The sequence below is a fragment of the Macrotis lagotis genome, chromosome X, assembly GCF_037893015.1.
Source record: "Macrotis lagotis isolate mMagLag1 chromosome X, bilby.v1.9.chrom.fasta, whole genome shotgun sequence".
NCBI lineage: Eukaryota > Metazoa > Chordata > Mammalia > Peramelemorphia > Peramelidae > Macrotis > Macrotis lagotis.
Genome location: NC_133666.1, coordinates 67,565,040 through 67,588,173, shown reverse-complemented (window position 1 = coordinate 67,588,173; position 23,134 = coordinate 67,565,040). Strand labels below are relative to the sequence as shown.

Here is a 23,134-nt window from a genome sequence, read left to right as displayed (position 1 = left end):
AAAAGAAATTTAAATGCAATTCAATTTAAAAACAAAAGACAGCTAGAGCCAGCAAGTGGGTTTTGGGGGTTATTCTTAGAAGGCTGGAGGGATATGCTGAAGAGGAAAGGATGAGTAAACTCACACTTCCATGACAGGAGAGCCTGAGGTGGAAAAAGAGATGGAGGAAACAGACATCTTACGAACCACAATTTTATCTGAAATGAATTTTTCTGTTAAATAAATTACAATTCCTTTTTTATAAAGTGGTCATCCAGCCCACCCAAGCAGCCCAAGCAACTGCAAACCAATGAAGAAGATTTTCATGTCAAGCTATACAACTAGGAGTAAAATATGTCGCTCTCCTCAGCTTGAGAAAAGCTCAACAGTTTCCTGAATCCTTTCCCTATTTTTGTCAGCATCCAGGGCTCTGAGGCTTTTTCTAGGGTTCACTAGCGAGGCCTCACTATTCAGAGCACATTTCCTCAAAGCTCTAAGCAAATCCTACAGAGATTCACTACTATAAAAAGCAACTCTAGATTCTGAAGGTCTCCTCAGTGAAGGACACCTGTTGCAGGCCTAACAAGTGGAAAAGGCTTGAAGGAGAGGCCTAGTAAAGGACTGTAAGTTAAACTATTGTCTGAAGTCCAGCCTAGCTAAATAGAGAGAGTGATCATCAGGTCTGCCAGTGATTGATTTTTTTTGTCTCAACAATTATCAAAGACTATCCAACCTGTCAAAGACTATTACCTACACTGATGGAGGGAGACTGACCAGAGCACCCGGGGCACCCAACAGAAGGCAGCTCAGAGCCCATCCAAGTATATAAGAAGCCTGTATCTGAAACACAGCAATGTGTTTCAGAGAGACAATGTCTGCTGGCAGGGCAGACTGTGAGTGGGCAGGGCACACTCTTTGTGTAAATGGAGAAATATGAGAAATTATAGAAAATGATTTTCTGAGAACTGGTACATGAGGTCTTGTTTAAAAAAAAAAAAAAACCTTTCCAGTAACTGTTCTAGTAAATGATGAGGAAAAAAGCATTAGAGATAATTTTCTATTGCATACTGGCCTGAGTTCACAAATACCTCTTAAGTGGGTACAATTTGGTTCTATTCATTTGAAATCCATTTAAATGGCCTCAAAGGATATAGGCAGCCAAAAAGCAGAAAAAGATGGATGACTGGAATGGTAGAGAGTAAAGCAGTTAACCATATTCATCTATATAAGAGGTCAGTTAAAAGTTGTATATCCTAAATTCCTATATAGGGGGAAGAGAGGGAGAAGAGTCTTCTGAGGACTTCACAATCTGGAAGTCTCCACAGCCCCCAGTAGTATCCCTTCCAGAGCTGCCTAGCACCATAACCTAAAACACCAGCATCTCTCTTCTCCCCCTTCTTACAGACATGTCAAGGGGGAGAGTACTCTGAATATTAGCTGTGTGGGGCTGACATAAGGCTTCCCTTTAAGTAAGTTTGCTATCCTACAGGCTGGAGCATGGCCACGGGTCCGCCCCCCCCCCCCCCCCCCGCATATGAAAGATCTCCCACTCTGATAATCTTACTAAGAAGGCAGCTCTAAATCAATTACACTTTGGGGTGCAGAGAAAGAAAGAAAGAGGCCTACTTACAAGATCTGAGGATGACACAAAGCCAAGACAACACCACTCATGGAAAAGAACATGATAGAGTAATGACATCAAACTGACCAAGTACCAATGGAGTATTCTATACTTGCATTTCAAAATCAACAATACCAAGTTCAGGGTAGGAGAAAGATGAGTAGGCCATGACATTGTTGGGGGGGGGGCAGGAGAAGGGGGAGGAGACAACACAAAATCTGGCTTGACTTTTAATGGGTTACAGCACTAATAGGATGACAGGACAGCTAACCCATCAAAGAGATCCAAGTGTCAGCTCCATTGTTCTCTGTACTGGTTTTGGAAGGACAGTGATTATCCAGAGAGCAGTGACAGAAACACTTTCAGGATGCAGAAGGGCCTCAAGTTCATGACATCTGAAGACAGTTGAAAGAAGTGGAGTTATTTATCCTAGAAAAGAGAAGAAGGGTTGGGGTTCCACTTGGTCCTAAAGGACAAAACTAGGAACAAAGAATGGATGGAAGAGGAAAAGAGGAAGAGTTCATTTTTGTTTACATGCAACAACTGAGTCCCTCTCAAATGTGAGTCCTTTAAAGCAAATTCTAGATTCAAAGCAGGCAAGGGTCAGCATTTACTTAAAACAACTTTGGGGCCCTACAAATGGTTTTCCCTTTCCAGAATAGCTATTTTTCACATTATCTCATGTCCCAGTGTACAAGTAAGTGGCACAGTAGATAGAGTACCAGGCCTGGAGTCAGGAAGACCCATCTTTCTAAGTTCAAACTTAACCTCAGACCCTTCCTAGTTGGGTGACCCTGGGCAAGTCACTTATAACCCTATTTGCCTCAATTTTCTTCTACGGTAAGATAAGGAGAAGGAAACGGCAAATCACTCTAGTCTTTGCCAAAACCCCCCCAAATGAGCTCAGGAAGAGTCGGACACAATTGAAATGGGTGAACAGTTCTCACTTTTTACTGAACAGTTTCCTGAAAATTGAAAGCACAGTTGTTTCAAGGAACTTTTAAACAACAAGCAGCTCAGTGGGAATCAAATGCAATCACGTCCCAAGTCATTTCCTCCTCTGCTCCCAATTCCAAGGCTCTCAGGAATCCTGGAGAAGCAATGGCTTGGCTGTACTAGAACTTGGCTGGACACAATCAGTATGGTTGGACTTGCTACAGTTGGCCCAGGGAACAAGGGCAACCTACAGAGTCAGTCTTGTAAGGGGCTGGAGAAAGCAACAGCCAGATGGGGCCCACCCAGAAAAGAAAGGAAAGGAATAAGTATTTCTGAATGCCCCCCACACATCAGACACTGTGCTAAGGGCTTGACAAATATTAGCTCATTTGATTCTCACAAGAACCCAGGGAGGTAAATGCTGTTATGATCTCCATTTTATAGTTGAAGAAACCGAGGCAGACAGACCTGGGGTCACAAAGCTCATAATTGTCTGAGGGTGGCTTTGGAGCTCAAGTCTTCCACTCCTCTATCGACTGAGGCATCTGGCCAGGACCAGTGGTTTTCAAACTTTTTGGTCTCAAAACTTCTTTACATTCTTAAAAATTATTGAGGATTACCATCAAAGTGTTTTTGTTTTTGTGGGTTTTATCTGTATGAACTCAAATTCAAAATGAGCCGCAGACACTAGCTCCATGACCGTGGGCAAGTCATTTGTTTGCCTCAGCTTCCCCATCTGTAAAAAGGGGAATACAATGACCAAATGGGCTGATATCTGTCAAGCCCTTAGCCCAGCATCCAATCAAGAGTAAGCACTATAGGGGGCGGCTAGGTGGCACAATGGATAAAGCACCAGCACTGGAGTCAGAAGTACCTGGGTTCAAATCCGGTCTCAGACACTTAATAATTACCTAGCCGTGTGGCCTTGGGCAAGCCACTTAACCTCATTTACCTTGCAAAAAAAAAAATTAAAAAAAAAGAGTAAGCACTATAATAATAACAAGCTAGTATTCTTTTTTTTTGCAAAAGAAGATCGTAAGTTTCCAAACTCTTTTTAAGACATAAAAATGGTCCTGAAAGCAGAGGAGAGAGATGACAGGCCAATGTCCCTCATCAACACTGGAGCAAAAAACATTAGGGAAAATATTTGTAAAGACATGACAACTCCACATTAAAAAGCTGTAAGGGCTGTCATTATAACAAGTTTGTACGATTGGTTCTAGATAGAGAAAACTCCATACAAAATAGACTACATTAATAAAAACCCCCTAGAAAACAGCAAACCAAAAGGACTTGTCTTTTACCCAGTGTCGAAGTAAAACCAAAAGCAAACATCATGTGTAAGTGAGTTAGAGGCTTTTCCAAGAAGTTCAGTGGTAAAGTAAACCTACTACTTCTCATCAGTGCTGCTCATTATCAGCAATACTACTTAAAATAGCTAGAAATGCTGGCTGAAAGGAGAAGAAACACAGGAAAAGAGGAAACAGAGCTAAGAAAAATTCCATCCAAAATAACTGAATTATTTCAGTTATAATTGAATATAGATTAAAGCATAAAATAGTTGAACAGTCTATCCACCCAAGGGCTGTTAGGCAGAGTGACAGTGCATAGAGTACCCAGGAAAGACTTCTCTTTCTGAGTTCTACTCTGGTCACAGACACATCTTAGCTGTGTGACCCTGAGCAGGTCACTTATTTTTCTTTGTCTTAGTTTTCTCATCTACAAAATGAACTGAAGAAGGAAATGGAAAACCATGCCAGTATCTTTACCAAGAACACCCCAAATGCAGTCTCAGAGTCAGATACGATGGAAACAACTCAACAAATAACTCTCTACCAAGGCATACAGGACTTATGATTAATACTACAAAATATTCTTTTTTTTTGGGGGGGGGGCAAGACAATGGGGTTAAGTGACTTGCCCAAGGTCACAGAGTAGGGTAATTATTAAGAATCTGAGGTTAGATTTGAACTCAGGTCCTCCTGACTCCAGGGCCTTGCTCTATCCACTGTGCTATCTAGCTGCCCTACAAAACTTATTTAGAGAAATAAAGACAAGCTTTAAATAACTGGAGGACTAGAAATTACTCGTGGGTATCCAAAGCAATAAATACAGTGACATTACTCCTTAAATTATTAATTCAATGTTATGGAGAGCAAACTCCCAAAGTATTGTTTTATAGTAACAGTTTGTAAGCTTTTTAGTCTCAGTACATCTTTATACTCTTAAAAATTGAGGATCTCTCCTAAGAGATTTTAGTTATGTGGATTATAGCTATTGATATTGACCATAATAGAAACGAAAACATCTTATTATTATGAAAACAGTTTTAACCGTGTGGACCCCCAGGAAGGGTCTAAGGAACTCACCAGGGTCCTCAAACCACACTTAGGAGAATTGCTTTAAAGAGTTAGAAAAAATTGTAACAAAATTCATCTAGAGGAATGAAAGGTAAACAATTTTAAGGGACATAATGGAAAAAGGAGGGGAAAATGGGTACCAGATCTTCAAAGCTTACTACAAAGCAGCAGTGATCAAATCAATTTAATACAGCTTGAAAAAGTGAGAGGTCAATCAGTAGAACAGATTAGCTATACAACATACCAAACTAGCATAATGGCCCAGTGATAAACCCAGAGATTCCAGATCCTAGGACAAAAATGCAAAATCTGACAAAAGCTGCTTGGAAAAATGATGAAGCAATCAAGAAGAAATTAGACTAAGTTATACTAACACCTCACACTGGATATAAACTCCAAATGAATATATCACTTACTTAGACATATATATTAAAGTTCAGATCACATACAACCCGGAGGAGCAAAGACGAAATTATCTTTCAAGGCTATATAGATGGGGAAGAATTTACGATGAAAGGATTAAAAGGATCACAGAAGATAAAATCAACAATTTTGTTTACATAAAATTAAAAACTTTTCATACAAAGTCAGTACACTTCAAATCAGAAGGGAAACTAGTGATTGGGGAAAAAATCTTCCCAACAAATTTCTGTGATAAAAGTTTAATTTCCAAGATATATAAGAAAGAGAATCAGATTTATAAAAACAGAAGGTGAAATTATATGAATAGGCAATTCTCAAGGGAGTAAATTCAAGCTATCTACAGCAATAGGAAAACATTCTCCTAAATACTAATAATTAGAGCAATGCCAATTAAAGTCAGGCTGAGGTTCTATCTCACACCCATTTGATTGCCAACGATGACCAAAAAAAGGGCAATGGCAAACGCTGGCATGATTTTCTGGAAAACAGATCCACTAAAGCACTGTTGCTGGAGCTGTGAACTGGTTCAGTCATTCTGGAAGGCAATAAGGAACTAGGTTCCCCAAACTATTAAACTTTGCATACTCTTTGCAGACCCTGCTATGACAATACACAAAAGAACTAAAATAAAGAAGGAAGGGATCCATACGTACAAATTATTTTTAGCAGATGTTTTCTACTAGGAATGGTTAAAACAAATTATGATATATGAATATGATGTCATTTGTCCTTCATTCTCGAAGAACAACATGACATTAGGGAGGTGATGACATGAGAAGAATGTGATTGAGAGCTTTGAGTGAGGAGGTGCTGCACTAAATTGCCGGCCTCACTTTCTCCTCCAGAGTCTTCTGGGTCCAGTGGCCAGGTAGGAATCAGGGTGACTAGTGATGGCATTGGATGTGAGGAAATCAGGATGATGTGACTAGCCCAAGGTCATACAACCAGTAAGTGTCAAAGAGTGGTTTTGAACTCCCGTTCTCCTGATTCCAAGGCCAGTGCTCTATCTATTGCATCACCATATTATGCCTAAGAAATGTGGGAGAGGACAGTTTCGGAGAAAACTAGTAAAACCTAGATGAAAAGTAAGTAGAACCAGAAAAATAATTCCAATAATACCAAACACTAAAGACAAGCAACTCTGAATAACTCAATAACTGTGAAATGACCAAGAACAATTCCAGAAGATTAATGATGAACCCTCTTCACAAAGAATTATTAACTCAACATGCAAAGTAAGATATAAAAATTTCAGAAACAGACATTGGGGGAATTTGTCTCCTCTGATTATATACATTTGTTTACAAAGGCTTTTCCTTTTCTTTTTTCCCAAAGGAGTGGTGAGATGGAGAAAATGGATAGCCACAAGGGAAACAAAAAAAATTGAGAGAAAGAAAGAGAAAATCAAGACAAGAATATTACTAAGGCATTATTTTTTCAAAATGCAGAGTAGAAAATAGAAGGAACATCAGAAGAAAAGCTGACAGGCAAGGCCTTTGAAAATTTTAAGACAAACTTATTCTATACATGAAAAGAAAAATAACAAATCTAATAGAGTTGTAATTTCATGTACAATAATGCCTTCATGTTTTAGGTATATGGAAATGCTCACTTTATATGATATTTGTTAAGTTCAAAATTTTTAAAAATAGAAGAAAAAAGACACCCCCCTCCACTCCCTGCCACCATGTGTTACTGGGCAATATACATGAAGGCTACAAGGACGGTATACTAATTCTCTTATTTCATCTTTACTTACCAGACTTTCCTCTTGCAGAAAGGAAAAAAAGAAGCCATAGAGAGAGTTCAATTCCTCCTTATGATCAATGAAGTCAAACAATGCAATCAACCATCGAAAAAAGATTACCTACATCAAGAGACAGGACACTGACCTTTAGATAAACATGACTGAAGTACAGAAGCTTAGCTTGCTTCCCATGGAATGTTTATCACCTGAATTTCTGTAACATTCTAGCAGACAACCACACAATTTCATTTCTCCCCCAAATTATTTCAACAAGCCCTTGGGTCAGGTTGAATTGTTTCCAGATGAGGCTTTTGGCACAAGCAGCCTCTGTCATTTTGGTATAAATAAATGTTTCTCAAGGCACATTACCAAAAACATTTAAGCAATTACCTTTGTGTTACTAGAATAATTATTAGCGCAAAGCCTGGAGACAGCTTTAACCACAGAACTTTCAGGTATCACAGTTGTTGGAATGAGGCACTTTAACAACCGAGTTTTTGTGGCATCACCTAGAAAATAGAATAGTTGAAGATGAAAGCAAAGCTCCAATTCCAGGGTCTTCCCCAACCACTTTTCTTTTTTTTTTTAGGTTTTTGCAAGGCAAATAGGGTTAAGTGGCTTACCCAAGGCCACACAGCTAGGTAATTATTAAGTGTCTGAGGCTGGATTTGAACTCAGGTACTCCTGACTCCAGGGCCGGTGCTCTATTCACTGTGCCACCTAGCTGCCCCACCACCACCACTCTTTTCCATTGTCTTGACCAAAAACCATGTAAGACTCCCTAGGTCTTAATTAAAAAACCCAATGGGCAATCCCTATCCTGACTGCTAGAAAATAGCATTGGATTCAAAGTTAAAAATAGTAAGGTCTTAAGAACAACGGTGATTTGTCCAGTCCTTAGTTCTTTTATAAAGAATGGGAGAAAAAAACAAAATATGGACATCCTTGGAAAAAGCAGGCAGCAAGGCATGTACACTTGAGTGTGAGCACACACATACACACCCCTAACATCCAAAGAGTCAGTTGTAGTAAAAAAAGTAATGTAGATTGTGATCTGAAGTGATGGAGGAAATTCACACACTGATGAGATCATAGATCTATTAATATATTCATCATTCTTTTGCTCAGAAAACGAGAGGCTCCTTATCACTTACCTATTCAAATTCAATGTCCTTTGCTACACCTCAGCACCAATCTACATTTCTTGTCTTGTGTCATGCTGCTCCTCTACATATATAATATACACTTTAAATGACTGAACTATTCTCTGTTTCTGGAATGTATTCCAAGGGTTCCTGACCCCTGAGGTTTCATGATGTTGCCTATGCCTGGAATGTCCTCTTTCTTATACTTATATCTTATACTTATCCTGTTCAGTGATAACCACTCCTTTAAAGCCCGACTCAGATGCCATCTCCTTTCTCCTCTACCCTGAAATGTTAACAACCTGTCCAATTTAAAAGTACTTTGTTTTCTATATGTCAAAAGCATTCTTCCTGTTTTAGAGAGTGGGAAAGAGAGAGAGAAAGAGGAAAAAGTTCTATTAAGAAAAAAGAAGAGGATCAATGCAGAGATCAAAACTGCTGCTCAGGATAGATGGCACGATGATGACAGAAAGGAAGCAGAAATGGTGGATTGTTCTTTCCCTTTTCTCTGTGAAGCAGAATGATCTTTAGCTGGAAAGGACAAAATCAATATGGCTAAGAGAGATTTGATGCCTAAGATGATAGTAAGGGAGCAGCTTTGCTGCCCTTCTGGAGTTCAAGTCACCTGGACCTGCTCAGCTACAACTAAAGAGACTGAAAGAACTAATGAAAATGACTACTGAGCCATTGCTGGAATGGGCAAATGTTCCAATTTTTCAAAAGAAGAGAATGGAATCTGCAAGCCACAGGTTAATAAGCTTAACCTTGAGTCCAGCAAATTTAAAGAGCTGTTTAGTGTTGATCTGGAAAGGGAACAGTGAGTGATCACCAAGAGCCATCAAAGCCTGTCATCATACCAGACTAAAAGTTAGCTTTCTTCTTTCTTTCCTCCTCTCCTTTTTTTTGGGAGGGGGAGCACTATTCTAGTATTATCGGAAAAATAGTGTTCATATAGGCTACCTAGTATTTTTATTTGATTTGTTTTTTGAGCTCCAAGTTATCTTCATCCCTTCCACTCAAATTTGCATTATAGGTCAACATTTGATATAGACCTATATTAGGAACTGTACAATACACAATTTCAGATCTTCCTCTGGAAGTGAATAGTATCTCTCTTCATAGTTCATTATATGATCACATTATTTAGAATAACTTAGTCATACACAGCTACTTTCCAAAAAATATTGCTCTTACTGTATACAACATTCTGTTCTTTTCATTCTGCATTATTTCATGCAAATCATTTCAAGTCATTAACCTCCTTGTCATTTCTTACAGCAAAGTAGTATGGCACTATCTATCGAATACTTGTAGCAAAGCATGGGAAAGTCTCTCATGCTATTCTTCTTCTTCTTTTTTTTGCAAGACAATGCGGTTAAGTGGCTTGCCCAAGGCCACACAGCTAGATAATTATTAAGTGTCTGAGGCCGGATTTGAACTCAGGTACTCCTGACTCCAGGACAGGTGCTCTATCCACTGCACCACCCAGCCGTCCCTCTTGTGCTATTCTTGATGGAGAGATGTAGGTCAGATGACAGTAAAATTAGATGGCATTTAATGAATGGTCAGACCAAAAAAAAAAGTCATTAATAGTTCATGGTTCAATGTCAACTTGGAATAAAGTCTTTACAAGAATGGCCTAGAGATCTAGCTAGACTGGATTTAGTGTGGTTCAACATTTCCATCAATGAGGCATGGATGGAATGAACAGGAAGTTAAGAGATGACACAAAATGGAAAGGGCTTGCTAACATACTACATGATAGAGTTAGGATGCAAAAAGATCAAAACAGCCTAGACCCTGAGGTTGAAGCTAATAAGGTTATATTTCTCCCTACTAAATAGCCGATCATACTCACATTCAAAAATTCTAACAGTATAAGGTGGGGGCTGTATAATTAGCAAATAGGCCATCTGAAAAAGGATCTGGAGGTTTTCTAGGACAATATCCACATAAGTTGACAGGGTGCTATGGTAGCCAAGGAAGGGACATGATTTTATAATCACTGCTTTCTGAAAGGCACAGCTTCCAAGAATAAGGACAATAAGTGTTCTGCTATGCTCTGCCCTGGTCACCCCATACCTGGAGTCTTACATTTCCTCTAGGAAGGCTGTTGAAAAGTTGAGGAGGATCCAAAGGAGAGCAACCAGGTTTGTGAAGGATCTTGAGGTATTGCCATTTAAGGAACAGCTTAAGGAAATGAGGATATTCTGAAGACTAAAGGAAGACACAGAAAGCTGCCTTGTACCAGAAGAGTTGCTATGCAGAGTAAGGATTAGACTTTTTCTGCTTTGCCCAAAAGATCAAGAACTAGGAACAAAAGGTAGAAGTGGGAAAAAGACAAAATGCAGGCTTTACTTTCAAAGGAAAACTTCCAAATACCCAGATTTACCCAAATGGAATGGGCCACCTCAGAAGCTTACGAGCCGCCCCTCCTAGGAGATCTTCAAGCAAAGGCTGAACCATCATTTACAAGGTTAGTTATGGAGAGGACTTTTTCCAGGCTTAGATTGGACTAGATGACCACTAACATCCTTTCCAACTATGAAGAATTCTGTCAAGATTTCACACTCTGTCTCATTTCCAGAATTTGTGATATACCTAGAGCTATATACCTATCCCTGGAGATGTGCAGCTCTCTCTCTCTCTCTCTCTCTCTCTCTCTCTCTCTCTCTCTCTCTCTCTCTCTCTCTAGCTCAGATTAGCCATGATGATCTAGAGATGAGAGGGGACTGCACCCAATATACACACCCATCACTTTTAGACTGCACTGAGGACAACATCCAACTATAAGTAGAAATTCATGGGTGAGCAAGGGACCCTTTTAAATTTTCAATAGAGAAGGGCATGACTTCTTTAAAAGCTAGAAAGATCCCTTCTGGTAAAGATCACAAGATAACATTCAATATCTTAAGGAAAAGAAATGAGACAGCAGTTCTTCCAAAAAAACAAAAAGATCAACTTTAAGAATGCATGCCTTACAAAGAATTGGAAATTAAGGGAATGTCCAGCAATTGGGGAATGGCTGAACAAATACTGTGGTATATGAGTGTGATGGAACACTATTGTTCTATAGGAAATCATGAGGGACAGGACTTCAGAATAGCCTAGAAAGATTTGGATGAACTGATGCTGAGTGAAGTGAGCAGAACCAGAAGAACATTGTACACACTAACAGCAACATTGGCTGATGATCAACTATAATGGAGTTGTTCATTTCAACAGTTCATTTAGAATCGAAGATAATTCTAAAAGAGTTGTGATGGAAAATACCATCCATTATCCAAAGAAGGAACTGTGGAATTTAAATGCAGACCAAAGCTAACTATCTTCAATTTTTAAAAGTTGCCTTATGTATTATGTTTTCTTCTCTCTAATGTTTGTTCCCATTTTGATTTGATTCGTCTTTCACAACATGCTTAATATGGATCTATGCTTGGCATGTTACACTTGTATAGTCTATATTAGATTGCTTTCTATCAGGGGGAGAAAAATGTGAAATTCAAAACCTTGCAAAAAAAAAGTGATTGTTGAAAATGCATACCTTTGCATGTAGTTGGAAAAATAAAGCTTATGGCCCCAGGAAAGAAAGAGAAGGAAATAAAGTCTAAGAAACAAAAGAGGTCTAAATAGTTTGATGATTGGTCAACAAGATAATCTAGAATCCTTAGAACTAAATCATAAAAAAATAAAAACAAACAAACAAACAAGGGGACAGCTAAGTGGCAAAGAGGACAGAGCACTGCCCTGAAGTCAGGAGGACCTGAATTCAAATCTGGCCTCAGACACCTAGCTGTGTGACCTTGGGCAATTCACTCACCCTCCACATTGCCTTGCAAAAACCAAAAGAAAAAAAGAAAAAGACAACTATGGAAGCAAGATACATCTAAGGGTTAAAAAAAAAAGGGAGGGGGAGATAAATGATGTGCCCACTTTTAAACCTAGGAAAAAAGGATGGATCCAGTAATTCTGAGCCATATCAGAAAGAATTAAGTTATATCCCCCCTTCCCCCTTCTTTTGCCTTCCTCATTTTGCCAGCTCCCATCAGTAGAAGATTTCTGAAAGAGGATAAAAGGACAGCAGGATCTTTGAACTCTTGGGGCCAAGTAAGAAATAAGCTGGGAAGGTCTTCAGAAGGAAAAGGAGCTAGACCCTCTGAAGACAAAGCAATCACTTGCCACTAAGGAATAATGATGTTGATTTCAGAGAAGCATTTGGCAAAAGTCTCTCTTACTGTTATTATAGAAAAGATGGAAAGATGTGAGCCACACTCTGTTACATCAAGGTAGAACTATGAAAATGGTCAGAGCCAAAGAGTAGATGTTGAAAGTCAACTGGAAAGGCTTTGTTAGTGAAATGCATGTACCATTTGCCCAGGGTCAGATAAAGACAAACTTCTACCTAGGAATGCAGAGAGAAAACCAAACAGAGTTGACAATCTACCAGGAAGAATATTATATACACAGTTAAGTAAATACAAAATATATAGGAAGTAAATACAATTTTCAAGGTGAGAGGAAAAAGCATTAGCAATTAGAATGGAGGGAAATTAGAAAAGGCTTTTTGTAGGGGATAGTACTTGATCTGAACCTTCAAGGAAGCCAGGGATTCCAAGAGTCAAAATGTTAAGAAGGGAGAGAATTCTAGGCCCAAAGGATGGCCTATGAAATAGAAAAGGGTTAGTTGGATGATGAAATTTGGATCCAAATAATTAACAGGTTATCACGAAGTGCTGAATCTAACAAAATAGAATTTAATAGTTAATAATTTAACTTTATAATCAACTTCACAAATGATGATGATGTTTCTTCTTCATTCTCAAAGAAGACCATGACATCAGGGAGGTGATGCCACAACATACACGTGAATTTGATTGGAGTGAGGGGGTGTTGTGTTAAGTCACTAGCCTCAATTTCTCCTCTGGAGTCATCTCGGTTCAGTGGTCAGATAGGAATCAGGATGATTGGAGATGACCCTGGATGTGAGGCAATCAGGGCTAAGGGATTTGCCCAAGGTTACCCAGCTAGTAAGTGTCAAATGTCTGAGGTCAGATCCAAACTCCCATTCTCCTGACTCCAAGGCTATTACTCTGTCTATCCACTGCGCCACCTAGCTGTCCTCACAAATACAAGATGACTAAATAAATAATCTGAAAAAGTTTTGGGTCTTTTAGTAGACAGCAAGTCCAATGAGTGAAGGGGTTGATCTGACAGTCAAAGATATGAATTAAGGAAATCTTAACCTAAAGAACAGACCCATGACGGATTCACAGTTAGATTTCAGGAGGCAACCTTTAACTTGGAAGGGAAAAAATTATATCTTTACTTTAACTAACTTTCTTTAACTAGCTAAACTAGCATTTCCTATTATGAATGTAGGCAACAGCACTTTATTCTGAGCTTAGGGCTATCCATAGGCTTTACCAACCTGACCACCAACAGGGTCCAAAGGTACCAAAATCTACCATGATCTTAAGGTGCATTAGAAGAAGGCATAGGAGGTGACAATCCTGCTGTGCTCAGTCCTAGGCAAATCACATCAGAAGTATCCTGTACAATTGTGGCCACCCAATTTTAAGAATGACCTTGATACACATTGGACAACCTCCAGAAGGACAAAATAGAAAAATTTGGAACACATTCCCAGTGATAGACCTTGTCTGTTGTCTGAATGCCAGCTTAGCTAAAAAAGGGAAGAATTCTTTGGCCATAGCAACAGTATCAATATTGACATTCCTAAAATAGATGTAGTTTCACATATAATCATTTTCTATTCTATGATGTATATGATCATTTTATTTGACACTTAAGTTCAAAATAAAAAAAGAATAATTTTTAAAACACTGACATTCTCACTATAAATGAAATCAAAATATGTAAATTAAGTTGAAGATGGAAGGAAGGCTCACAGACTTTCTATCAAGCAGCAAATGAGGAGGAGGCTAGGTAGCGCAGTGGATAGAGCACCAGATAGAGTGCCAGCCCTGGAGACAGGAGTCCCTGAGTTCAAATCTGTCCTCAGACACTTAATAATTACCTAGTTGTGTGGCCTTGGTCAAGTCACTTAACCCCATTGCCTTGCAAAAACCTTAAAAAAAAAAAAGAAGCAAATGAACGAGGGCAGCTAGGTGGTACAGTGGAGAGAGCACTGACCCTGGAGTCAAGAGAATCTCAGTTCAAATTCAGCCTCAGACTTTTGATACTTACTAGCTGTGTGGCCCTGGGCAAGTCACTTAACCCCGTTGCCTTGCAAAAAACAAACAAAAACAAATTTTAAAAAAGAAGCAAATGAAGGAGATGGATTTATCAGGTGCAGAAAGACAATAAAAATTTCATGGCACACTTGTCATCTTGCCCAAGGGAGCTCAGAATAAGGGAAAAGGCCATCATGAAGATAACTCTAGCTTATATATAAACATCTGCTGGGAAGGATGAACTTGAACATTTCTCTGACGATCTTGGCAAGAATATCTAAGTTAATAAAGGCACCTGATGTTCAGTGACTGCAAATCAAAAGTGGGTACAAAGGATAGCAGAAAACATGATAAAGAAGAGAGTTTGGGGGGCGGCTAGGTGATGCAGTGGATAGAGCACTGGCCCTGGAGTCTGGAGGACCTGAGTTCAAATCCAGCCTCAGACACTTAATAATTACCTAGCTGTGTGGCTCTGGGCAAGCCACTTAACCCCACTGTCTAACAAAAAAAAAAAAAGAGAGAGAGTTCAGGTCAGAAGGCTTATAGATTATTCAGAAGCCTCATGCTAATTTAGCATGAATACAGATTCAAGTGAATCTCGAAATATAATTAAAACAATACTGCCACTGCTACCATGGTAATCTTGTCCTCCAGGGATCTATTCATAATCACAGTAACTTTCTGAACCCAAAAACCCTTCCCTGGTCACCATGGCACTCAATGTGATGTGTGTTCCAACTCCAGCTCCTTGAGGGCATAGACCACCTTAACTTTTTTTGTATTCCCCATGCTTAGCAGAGGGTCAGGCACACAGAGTTTAATAAATGCCTTTTCATTCATTCATAAGAATCAGAAAGACTTGGATAGAAATAGCAATCATCACCCAAAATGTGAAAGTGACTATAAGCTGATAGGATGCAGGTGATCCTCCATGTGGGAGTCATTTTATAATTAGCTATGCTCCAGTCAGATCAACCAGGCAGAACAAAAAGCCAAGTTAATACAAAACTCCAAGATAAAGATGAGAAGATGCTGTGTGCAATTGGAATAGCTCAAACTATTTAAGCTGCTGCTTTAGAAGAGTAACAGATTTGCAAAGTCTCATGGGAGGGTGCTGAACATCAGAAGAAAGGTAGAGACAAAATGAGTTTGCATGAAGCTTTGAATGTGACCCAACTAAACCTAATCATCTGAAGAATATTTAGAAAGGAAAACTGGAAGGATGACAGATGGAAAAAGCCTAACAGATCTGCCAATATTTCTATAATCCTCTATTTTCATCACTGATGACAGTGGAATCACCTTCTTTGGTCTTTTAACAACTTGGATCCCAAAGTGCTATGATGAATTGACACTTAAGAAGATTAAGTCACAAAGAGCAGCTGTACCAGACCAAGTAAGTGTACAAAGCAGAAATCTGTGTTGGCGGTGACACAAATTTCAAAAGCACTGAAGCACTGACTTCCAAGCTATCTGAAAAAGGGGAAGATAACAAAAGAAAAAGAGGATATCAGCACCAACACACAAAGCTACTTTCTATGACAATGATCTGCATGTGTAACAAGGGCATTCTTGTTGAAAAACATGAGAATGACATATGTAGGCTTTAGCTTCTACAGCAGACCACATCTTCAGTTACACAGACAATGGAAAGGTATATGTAGAGAATCAAAGATGCATGGAGAAAAGACACATCAGAGGAAAAAAGATCTGTGGAGAAGTGGCCTGCTATCTAAGTAACTACCATTACCAACTGCCACTTTCAGATCAGTAAACCAAAGGTACAGCTCTGGATTGTAAACAGCATCCTCCCCTATCCTCCCCAACCAAACATCCTGCAGGTACAGCCTGCTCCCTACAACCAGGTTTTGTGGAGATTCAAGCTGGAAACTGAACCTCCTGATGCCCCTAGGCCTACCTCTCCACAAGTCAAAGCTACTGCAGACTCAGCAAAGCAAGTTTTCAGCATCAAAGTTCATGTTACTACCAATGGATGGAGATCTGATCAATCCCATCTACTTTACTGATGTACCTAAGAACCAGAGGGGCAGCTAGGTGGCACTATGGATAGAGCACTAGGCCTGGAGTCAGGAGGACCTGAGTTCAAACCTGAACTAAGACACTTAATAATGACCTAGCTGTATGACCTTGGGCAAATCACTTAACCCCAATGCCTTGTAAAAAAAACAAAACAAAAAAAGAACCACTGGAGTCTTCCTACCTAATCTGCAGCTGGAACCTCCTATACACTAAATGCAATCTTACCATGAGAATGGGAGCTCCCAGAGAACAGGTACTAGCTAACTTTTCTAACTGTATCCCCAGATCTTAGCACAGTGTTTTGCACATACTAAGCCTTAAATGCTTTTTCATCTGTTCATCTTCATTTATTTAAAAATCTATCAGAAGTTACATATGACTGAAAACAAAAATGAACAACAGGGATCTGGGGAAATTAGGTGGCACCAGACTTGGAGTCAGGAACTAATCTTCATGAGTTTAAATCTGTCTCAGACACTATCTGTGTGATCCTGGGCAAGTCACTTCACCCTGTTTTCTCATTTGTAAAATGAGCAGGAAAAGAAAATGGAAAATCACTCCAGTATCTCTGCCAAAAAAACCCCAAATGGGGCCACATAGTGTCGGACATGCCTGATAACAACTGAACAAGAACAAAATAATAATTCAGACAAAATAGTAAATAACAAAAGTCACAAATTGACAATTTATGGTGTCTCAATCAATTATTCTGGGACTTTTTTTATTCTTGCTTTTGCTCTCCAATGTTCTTGTTCCTATATGTAAATACTTATAAAGTTGCTATGAATTAAAGAAAATTTATCAAATAATAAAGCGTGCAAGATCTCACTGTTTATTGATTATAGAAAAGCATTTGACCTTGTAAAGTAAAACGCAGACTTCAAGTCTTACTTCAAACAAGGTATTTCCCATGTACACAGAAAGATCACAGACTAGTCCTTGACAGATAGTCACAAAAATAACTTTATTCAATGACTGAAAGCCAGTCCGAAGCAAGATACTGATAAGGGAACAAAGTCCTAAGAAACGTTCTTTGCTAGAAACTGTTCAAATGGAAGAGAGACACTGACATCCTTTAGATCCTTTGGTTTTCAAATCATGTGACACTGCACAACTCCTCAGGCAAATCCAATTACTCCAAACAAGATCAAAACTCCTAGAAATCCCCACAGAAAAAGCCAACTAGAGACAGAATACCTGTTGCCCAGCAATAAGCTGCATTGGGATCGGGAACACTCAACTTACACTCTGAACTTTAGGCCAAAGACAGGTGGGAGAGACTGGAGAAGGATAGGTAGATTTGAGTATCAGCATAAAGATCATCACATAAAGTAGTATAGAGGGAGAAGAGAAGAGGGCCTGTGGGAACCTGTAAGGGCATGTGATATCGAAGATGGTCCAGCAAAGGTGACTAGGAAAGAGTGGTGTCTCCAAAACTTAGAGAGAAGAAAAGGTCAATGAGGAAGGAGCAGTCAGTAGTGTCAAAGGCTGCAAAAAGTTTAGGGAGAATGAGGATCGAGAAAAAGTCATTGGATTTGGCAACTAAGAGAGTGATAAGTCTGGAGAGGGTCAGAGTATAATGGGTTAAGAGAGTGACAGCAGAGAAAAATGGAGGCTTCTATTATAGAGAGCCTTTTCAAGGAGTCTAGCCACAAATAGTAGAAGAAATATGGGATGAGAGCAGAAATGGGGGAAATAAAGGCATGTTTTTAGGCAGTAAGAAAAGAACCAGTAGACAGGGAAAGATTGAACATAAATGAGAGGGGCACTAAGTGGCACAGTGGATAGAGAATTGGCCCTGGAGTCAGGAGGACTTGAGTCCAAATCCAGCCTCAAACACTTAATAATTGCCTAGCTGTGTGACCTTGGGTAAGTCACTTAACCCATTGCCACAAATAAAAAGAAATGAGAGAGTGGGAATGATAGAGGGGGGGGCAATCTTTGGGTCCCAAGATAGAATGGGATCACTTGAACAAGTGGAAGGGTTAGCCTTAGTAAGAAGTAAGGCCACATCATTAAGGGAGAAAGGTATAAAGAGAAGATAGTGGCAGGAGGCACCTGAGCATTAAGAGATAAGAAAGAGGGAGCTCACAGCAAAAGGCCTCCATTTTTCTGTAAAAGAAGCAAGGTTCTCAGCTGAGACAGTAGGGAGAGGAGGGGCCATGGGAAGCTTGAGAGATGAAGAGATGGGAAAAGCTAATATGGAGAATAGGCTAGGAAGAATTCATTAGGGAGGTATAAGATTGCTGAGCACCACTGAGGAGGCAGGGTGAAATTGTAGATCATAAATTTGTGGTGAAGCAAGTTAGGATGGCTATGTGGTTTTCTCCACTTTCATTTAACAACATGTTTGTTGTAGTGAAGGAATTAAATAATAGGAGTAATGCAAGTCTGATGTCTGACAGGGTGCAATGAGAGATATAAGGGAGCTTGGTATTCAAGAATTAAGGAACTGGTTCACCAAGGGAGCTAAGATGGGCAAAAGAAGAGAGTGGATAGTTAAGGAGAGATGACTTGGGAGAGAAACAGAGGGGAAAAGGGACTGGAGGTCATTACAAAGAGTGAAGTTTTGTAAGAGAAGGCAGAAGGAGAGGTGAAAAGTCCATAGATTATGGTCAGAATGGATTTCTGGAAATCTTGAATGTGAAAGTAATACATTTATAATGTATTATAATATATAATCAAAAGTATAAATATCTTTTGTATAGTTGAGGTGCGGTGCATAGGTACATAGATGCTCACCTCAACACTAGAGAGACTTGTTTTATCACAAATTAGAAAACACTGAACTATAATCTAAAGAATACAATATTACAAAGTTGTGAGAGCATAAACATTAGGTAGCTGATAACAAAGTCAGCTTCACCTTTACATACCAAATGCACTACTCAGTGCCACATCTAACAGTGTATCAATGTCTTCTGGTGATAACCCAAATTTCCAAGCAATATCTTTCAAGGTTTCCAAGTGTTTCTTCTTGATTCTTCCTCTTTTTGGTACATTCCTGATGTGCTCTAGAAAAATGAAAGGGAAACTCTGGTTTGAATTGTATTTATTTTGAGTTTTATAATTTTTCCCTTGATCTTACTTCCCTCCCCCCGCAGAAGGCAATTTGCCAGTCTTTTCATTGTTTCCATGCTGTACATTGATCCAAATTGAGTGTGATGAGAGAGAAATCATACCCATAAGGAAGAAACATAAAGTATAAGAGACAGCAAGATCAGACAATGAGATATCGGGTTTGTTTCCTAATTAAAGGTAATAGTCTTTGGTCTTGGTTCAAACTCCACAGTTCTTTCTCTGGATACAGATGGTATTGTCCATTGCAGACAGCCCCAAACTGTCTTTGATTGTTTCATTGATGGAATGAGCCAGTCCATCAAGGTTGATCATCACCCACATGTTGCTGTTGGGGTGTACAATGTTCTTCTGGTTCTGCTCACCTCACTCAGCATCAGTTAATGCAAATCCCTCCAGGCTTCCCTAAATTCCCATCCCTCCTGCTTTCTAATAGAACAATAGAGTTCCAAGACATACATAGACCACACTTCATTAAGCCATTCCCCAATTGAAGGACATTTACTTGATTTCTAGAATATTTTTGTACAAGTGATGTTTTTACCCTTTTTCATCATCTCTTCAGGGTATAGCACCAGTAGTGGTATTGCTGGATTAAAGGGTATGCACATTTTTGTTGCTCTTTGGCCATAGTTCCAAATTGCTCTCCAGAAAGGTTGGATGAGTTCACAGCTCCACTAACAATGTATTAGTGTCCCAGATTTCCCACATTCTTTCCAAGATTGATCATTGTCCTTTCTGGTCATATTGACCAGTCTGAGAGGTGTGAGGTGGTACCTCAGAGATGCTTTAATTTGCATTTCTCTAATAAGTAATGATTGTAGAGCAATTTTTCATATGATTATGTATTGCTTTGATCTCATCTGCAAATTGCCTTTGCATATCCTTTGACAATTTGTCAATCAGGGAATGGCTTGTTTTTTTTAAAAATTTGACTCAGTTCTCTGTATATTTTAGAAATGAGTCCTTTGTCAGAAATATTACTTGTAAAGATTGTTTTCCAGTTTACTACATTTCTTTTGATTTTGGTTACAGTGATTTTGTCTGTGCAAAAGCTTTTTCATTTAATGTAATTGAAATCATCTAGTTTGTTTTTAGTGATGTTCTCCATCTCTTCCTTAGTCATAAACTGCTTCCAGAAAGGGAAACACTGAAGATCATACAATATTCTGAATAGTTATCCCTAGCAAAGTTATGATCTGGAACTCTGATAAGGTTAGCATCATGGGGCAGCTAGGTGGCACAGTGTGTAGGGCTAGGTGGATAGTCCTGGAGTCAGGAGGACCTGAGTTCAAACCCGGCCTCAGACACTTAATAATTATCTAGCTGTGTGACCTTGGGCAAGTCACTTAATCCCATTGTCTTGCCAAAAAAACAACAAAAAATAAGGTTAGCATCATAATGCTGACAACCTTTTTTTTTCTTCCTTACATTTCTAGTATATTTTGTAGCAACCACACTTCTAAATTGGGAAAGTATTCTGTCCCTGAAAAGTTAAGAATGTTGGTAGTTTTGGCCTACCCATTTGACTGACTGTTCCACACATTCTGTTGTCACAAACTATGATTTTTTTTATATCTGTTCCACCACAATGAAATGAGCAAAATGTGTTGGAAAATACTTTAAAAGATAACAAAAGGATGGCGTGGCTAGGTGGCACAGTGGATAAAGCACCAGCCCTGGAGTCAGGAGTACCTGAGTTCAAATCCAGCCTCAGACACTTAATAATTACCTAGCTGTGTGGCCTTGGGCAAGCTACTTAACCCCATTTGTCTTGCAAAATCCTAAAAAAAAAAGATAACAAAAGGAACCATCAGATGTATCATATCTGGAACAAGGGTAGCACTAACCTCTGGGACAAGAACAACAGTTAACCATAAAAACTCCCATACATCTCTAGAAGTCTTCAGTTTTCAGTCAAAACAAAATAATTTAATTCTGATTTGAAATCAACATGGAAACAGGTAGTTTATACAATTATGCTGAAAATTTCAGACCCTTAGAAAAGAGGCAGTTCAACTCTTATTTTGCTGCTAAGGAAAGGAGAGAATGACATTGATAAAGATGTAGCAGAGCTGGAGTTATGGTCCTGGGCCTTGCATTTCAAATCCAGTGATCATTTCACTATATATTGTATTGCAAGAAACAGGGATGACTTAAGAGGATTAGAAACAACTTCACGTCAAAGTGGCTTTTTTTTAATAGTACCTTAGAAAGACTATAAAGAAATGTGGGGGGCTGGGGGAGCAATATATGGTTGATAGGAACTTACCAAATGCTTGATGAAGAGCATCAGTCTCATTTCCTTCAGCATATTCTGAGTCTCCTTCCTCATCGTTTGGGTTTAAAAGTGCAAAGACACTTTTATTTTTTCTGGTTTGTGTAATATTAGGAATAACTGGTGATAAACCATCCTCCAGACTGCTCATCACCATGGAACTTCTATAAGGAAACAAGCATGCAGTGTCACCTGTTAAAGTGGAATGTTCTCTTCATTCTGAGACAGACCCAAGCAATAAAGTCAACAGGCTAACTACATCGAAACTTATGATGTACAAGAGATTCTGGAGAGGTCAGTATATTGAGCTGATATTCATCAGCTAAAATGCCCTTCAAGTTTCAGTTAACAGTGCAAAACTATAAAAACTAAACTTACTCTTCATCTTCTATCACAACCTGCTTAAGGAGAACTTCCTGGTTAAAAAGCCAAATTAGTAGGTGAAGTGGCCTTGTATAGACACATCCTTAGTTTTCTTATCAGATAACTAGCCCATCATTTGTACAACTGACCTTTGAAGAGGCAACAACTCACATTTCAATTGTGTTTTCAGAATGAGACAGACACCATAAGAATTATCTTCTCAATTTTACAGACAGGTAAAGGTAGGCTCAGGATAAGGAAGTTAGGATAATGGTTTTAGAGGCAACAAAGTTGGCTGTCAAGAAGACCTGCATTCAAATCCTGCCTCAGATACTTCCTCAGCTGTACACCTTGGGAAAGTCACTTAACTTATTTTAAACTCAGTTTCTTCATTTGTAAAATGGAGCAACAGCAGCATCTACCTTACAAGGTTGAGATAACAAAGAAAAGCATGTCAAACAGCTAGGTAAATTCTAACTATTATCAGAGTTGGAAAGGACATTGGGTCATCTTGTCTAACTTCCATTCAGGGATTGCTCTGAACTATAAAAATAGAAATTTGATTCAATTCAAACTTTTGTTATAAAGCACTTAGTCTGTACTAGGTCTGGAGACAGATGCACGTTTAAAAAAGCATCTAATCTGTGCTGGGTCCTGGGGACATAAAGACAAAAAAAAAGAAGCTATCCTTTCCCTCAAGTAGTCTGTATCCTACTGGGGTGAGGGAGTAACAGGTATAAAGATGAGTAAACACCAACTATTTTTTACTTCACAAGCCTTATAATGACAACAGAGAGACAGAGTGAGTGTGAGAGTGAGTCTGTGTTTTTGTGTGTGTGTGTGTGTGTGTGTGTGTGTAAGTGCATAACTGAGTACCCATAAGGCCAGTCTTTTTGACATTCAGGCCAATTCTCTGGCAAAAAGCAGGTTAAAGTGACTTGACCAAGGTCAAATGGGTAGTTAGTATCTG

The 23,134-nt window shown here is 39.1% G+C and overlaps 1 protein-coding gene across 2 annotated transcripts in view; it reads right to left on the bottom strand.

The window, feature by feature from the left end:
• CENPI (centromere protein I) overlaps positions 1–23,134 on the bottom strand; it is a 59,020-nt gene that overhangs the window by 34,790 nt on the left and 1,096 nt on the right. For both annotated transcript variants that reach the window (XM_074207238.1, XM_074207239.1), the window contains exons 2-5: positions 21,796–21,965; positions 19,322–19,459; positions 7,457–7,575; positions 7,079–7,186 (exon numbers count right to left, since the gene is read on the bottom strand). In XM_074207238.1, coding sequence (XP_074063339.1) covers positions 7,079–7,186; positions 7,457–7,575; positions 19,322–19,459; positions 21,796–21,958 — 528 coding nt within the window. In that variant the 5' untranslated portion in view covers positions 21,959–21,965. The remainder of the gene's footprint in view (positions 1–7,078; positions 7,187–7,456; positions 7,576–19,321; positions 19,460–21,795; positions 21,966–23,134) is intronic.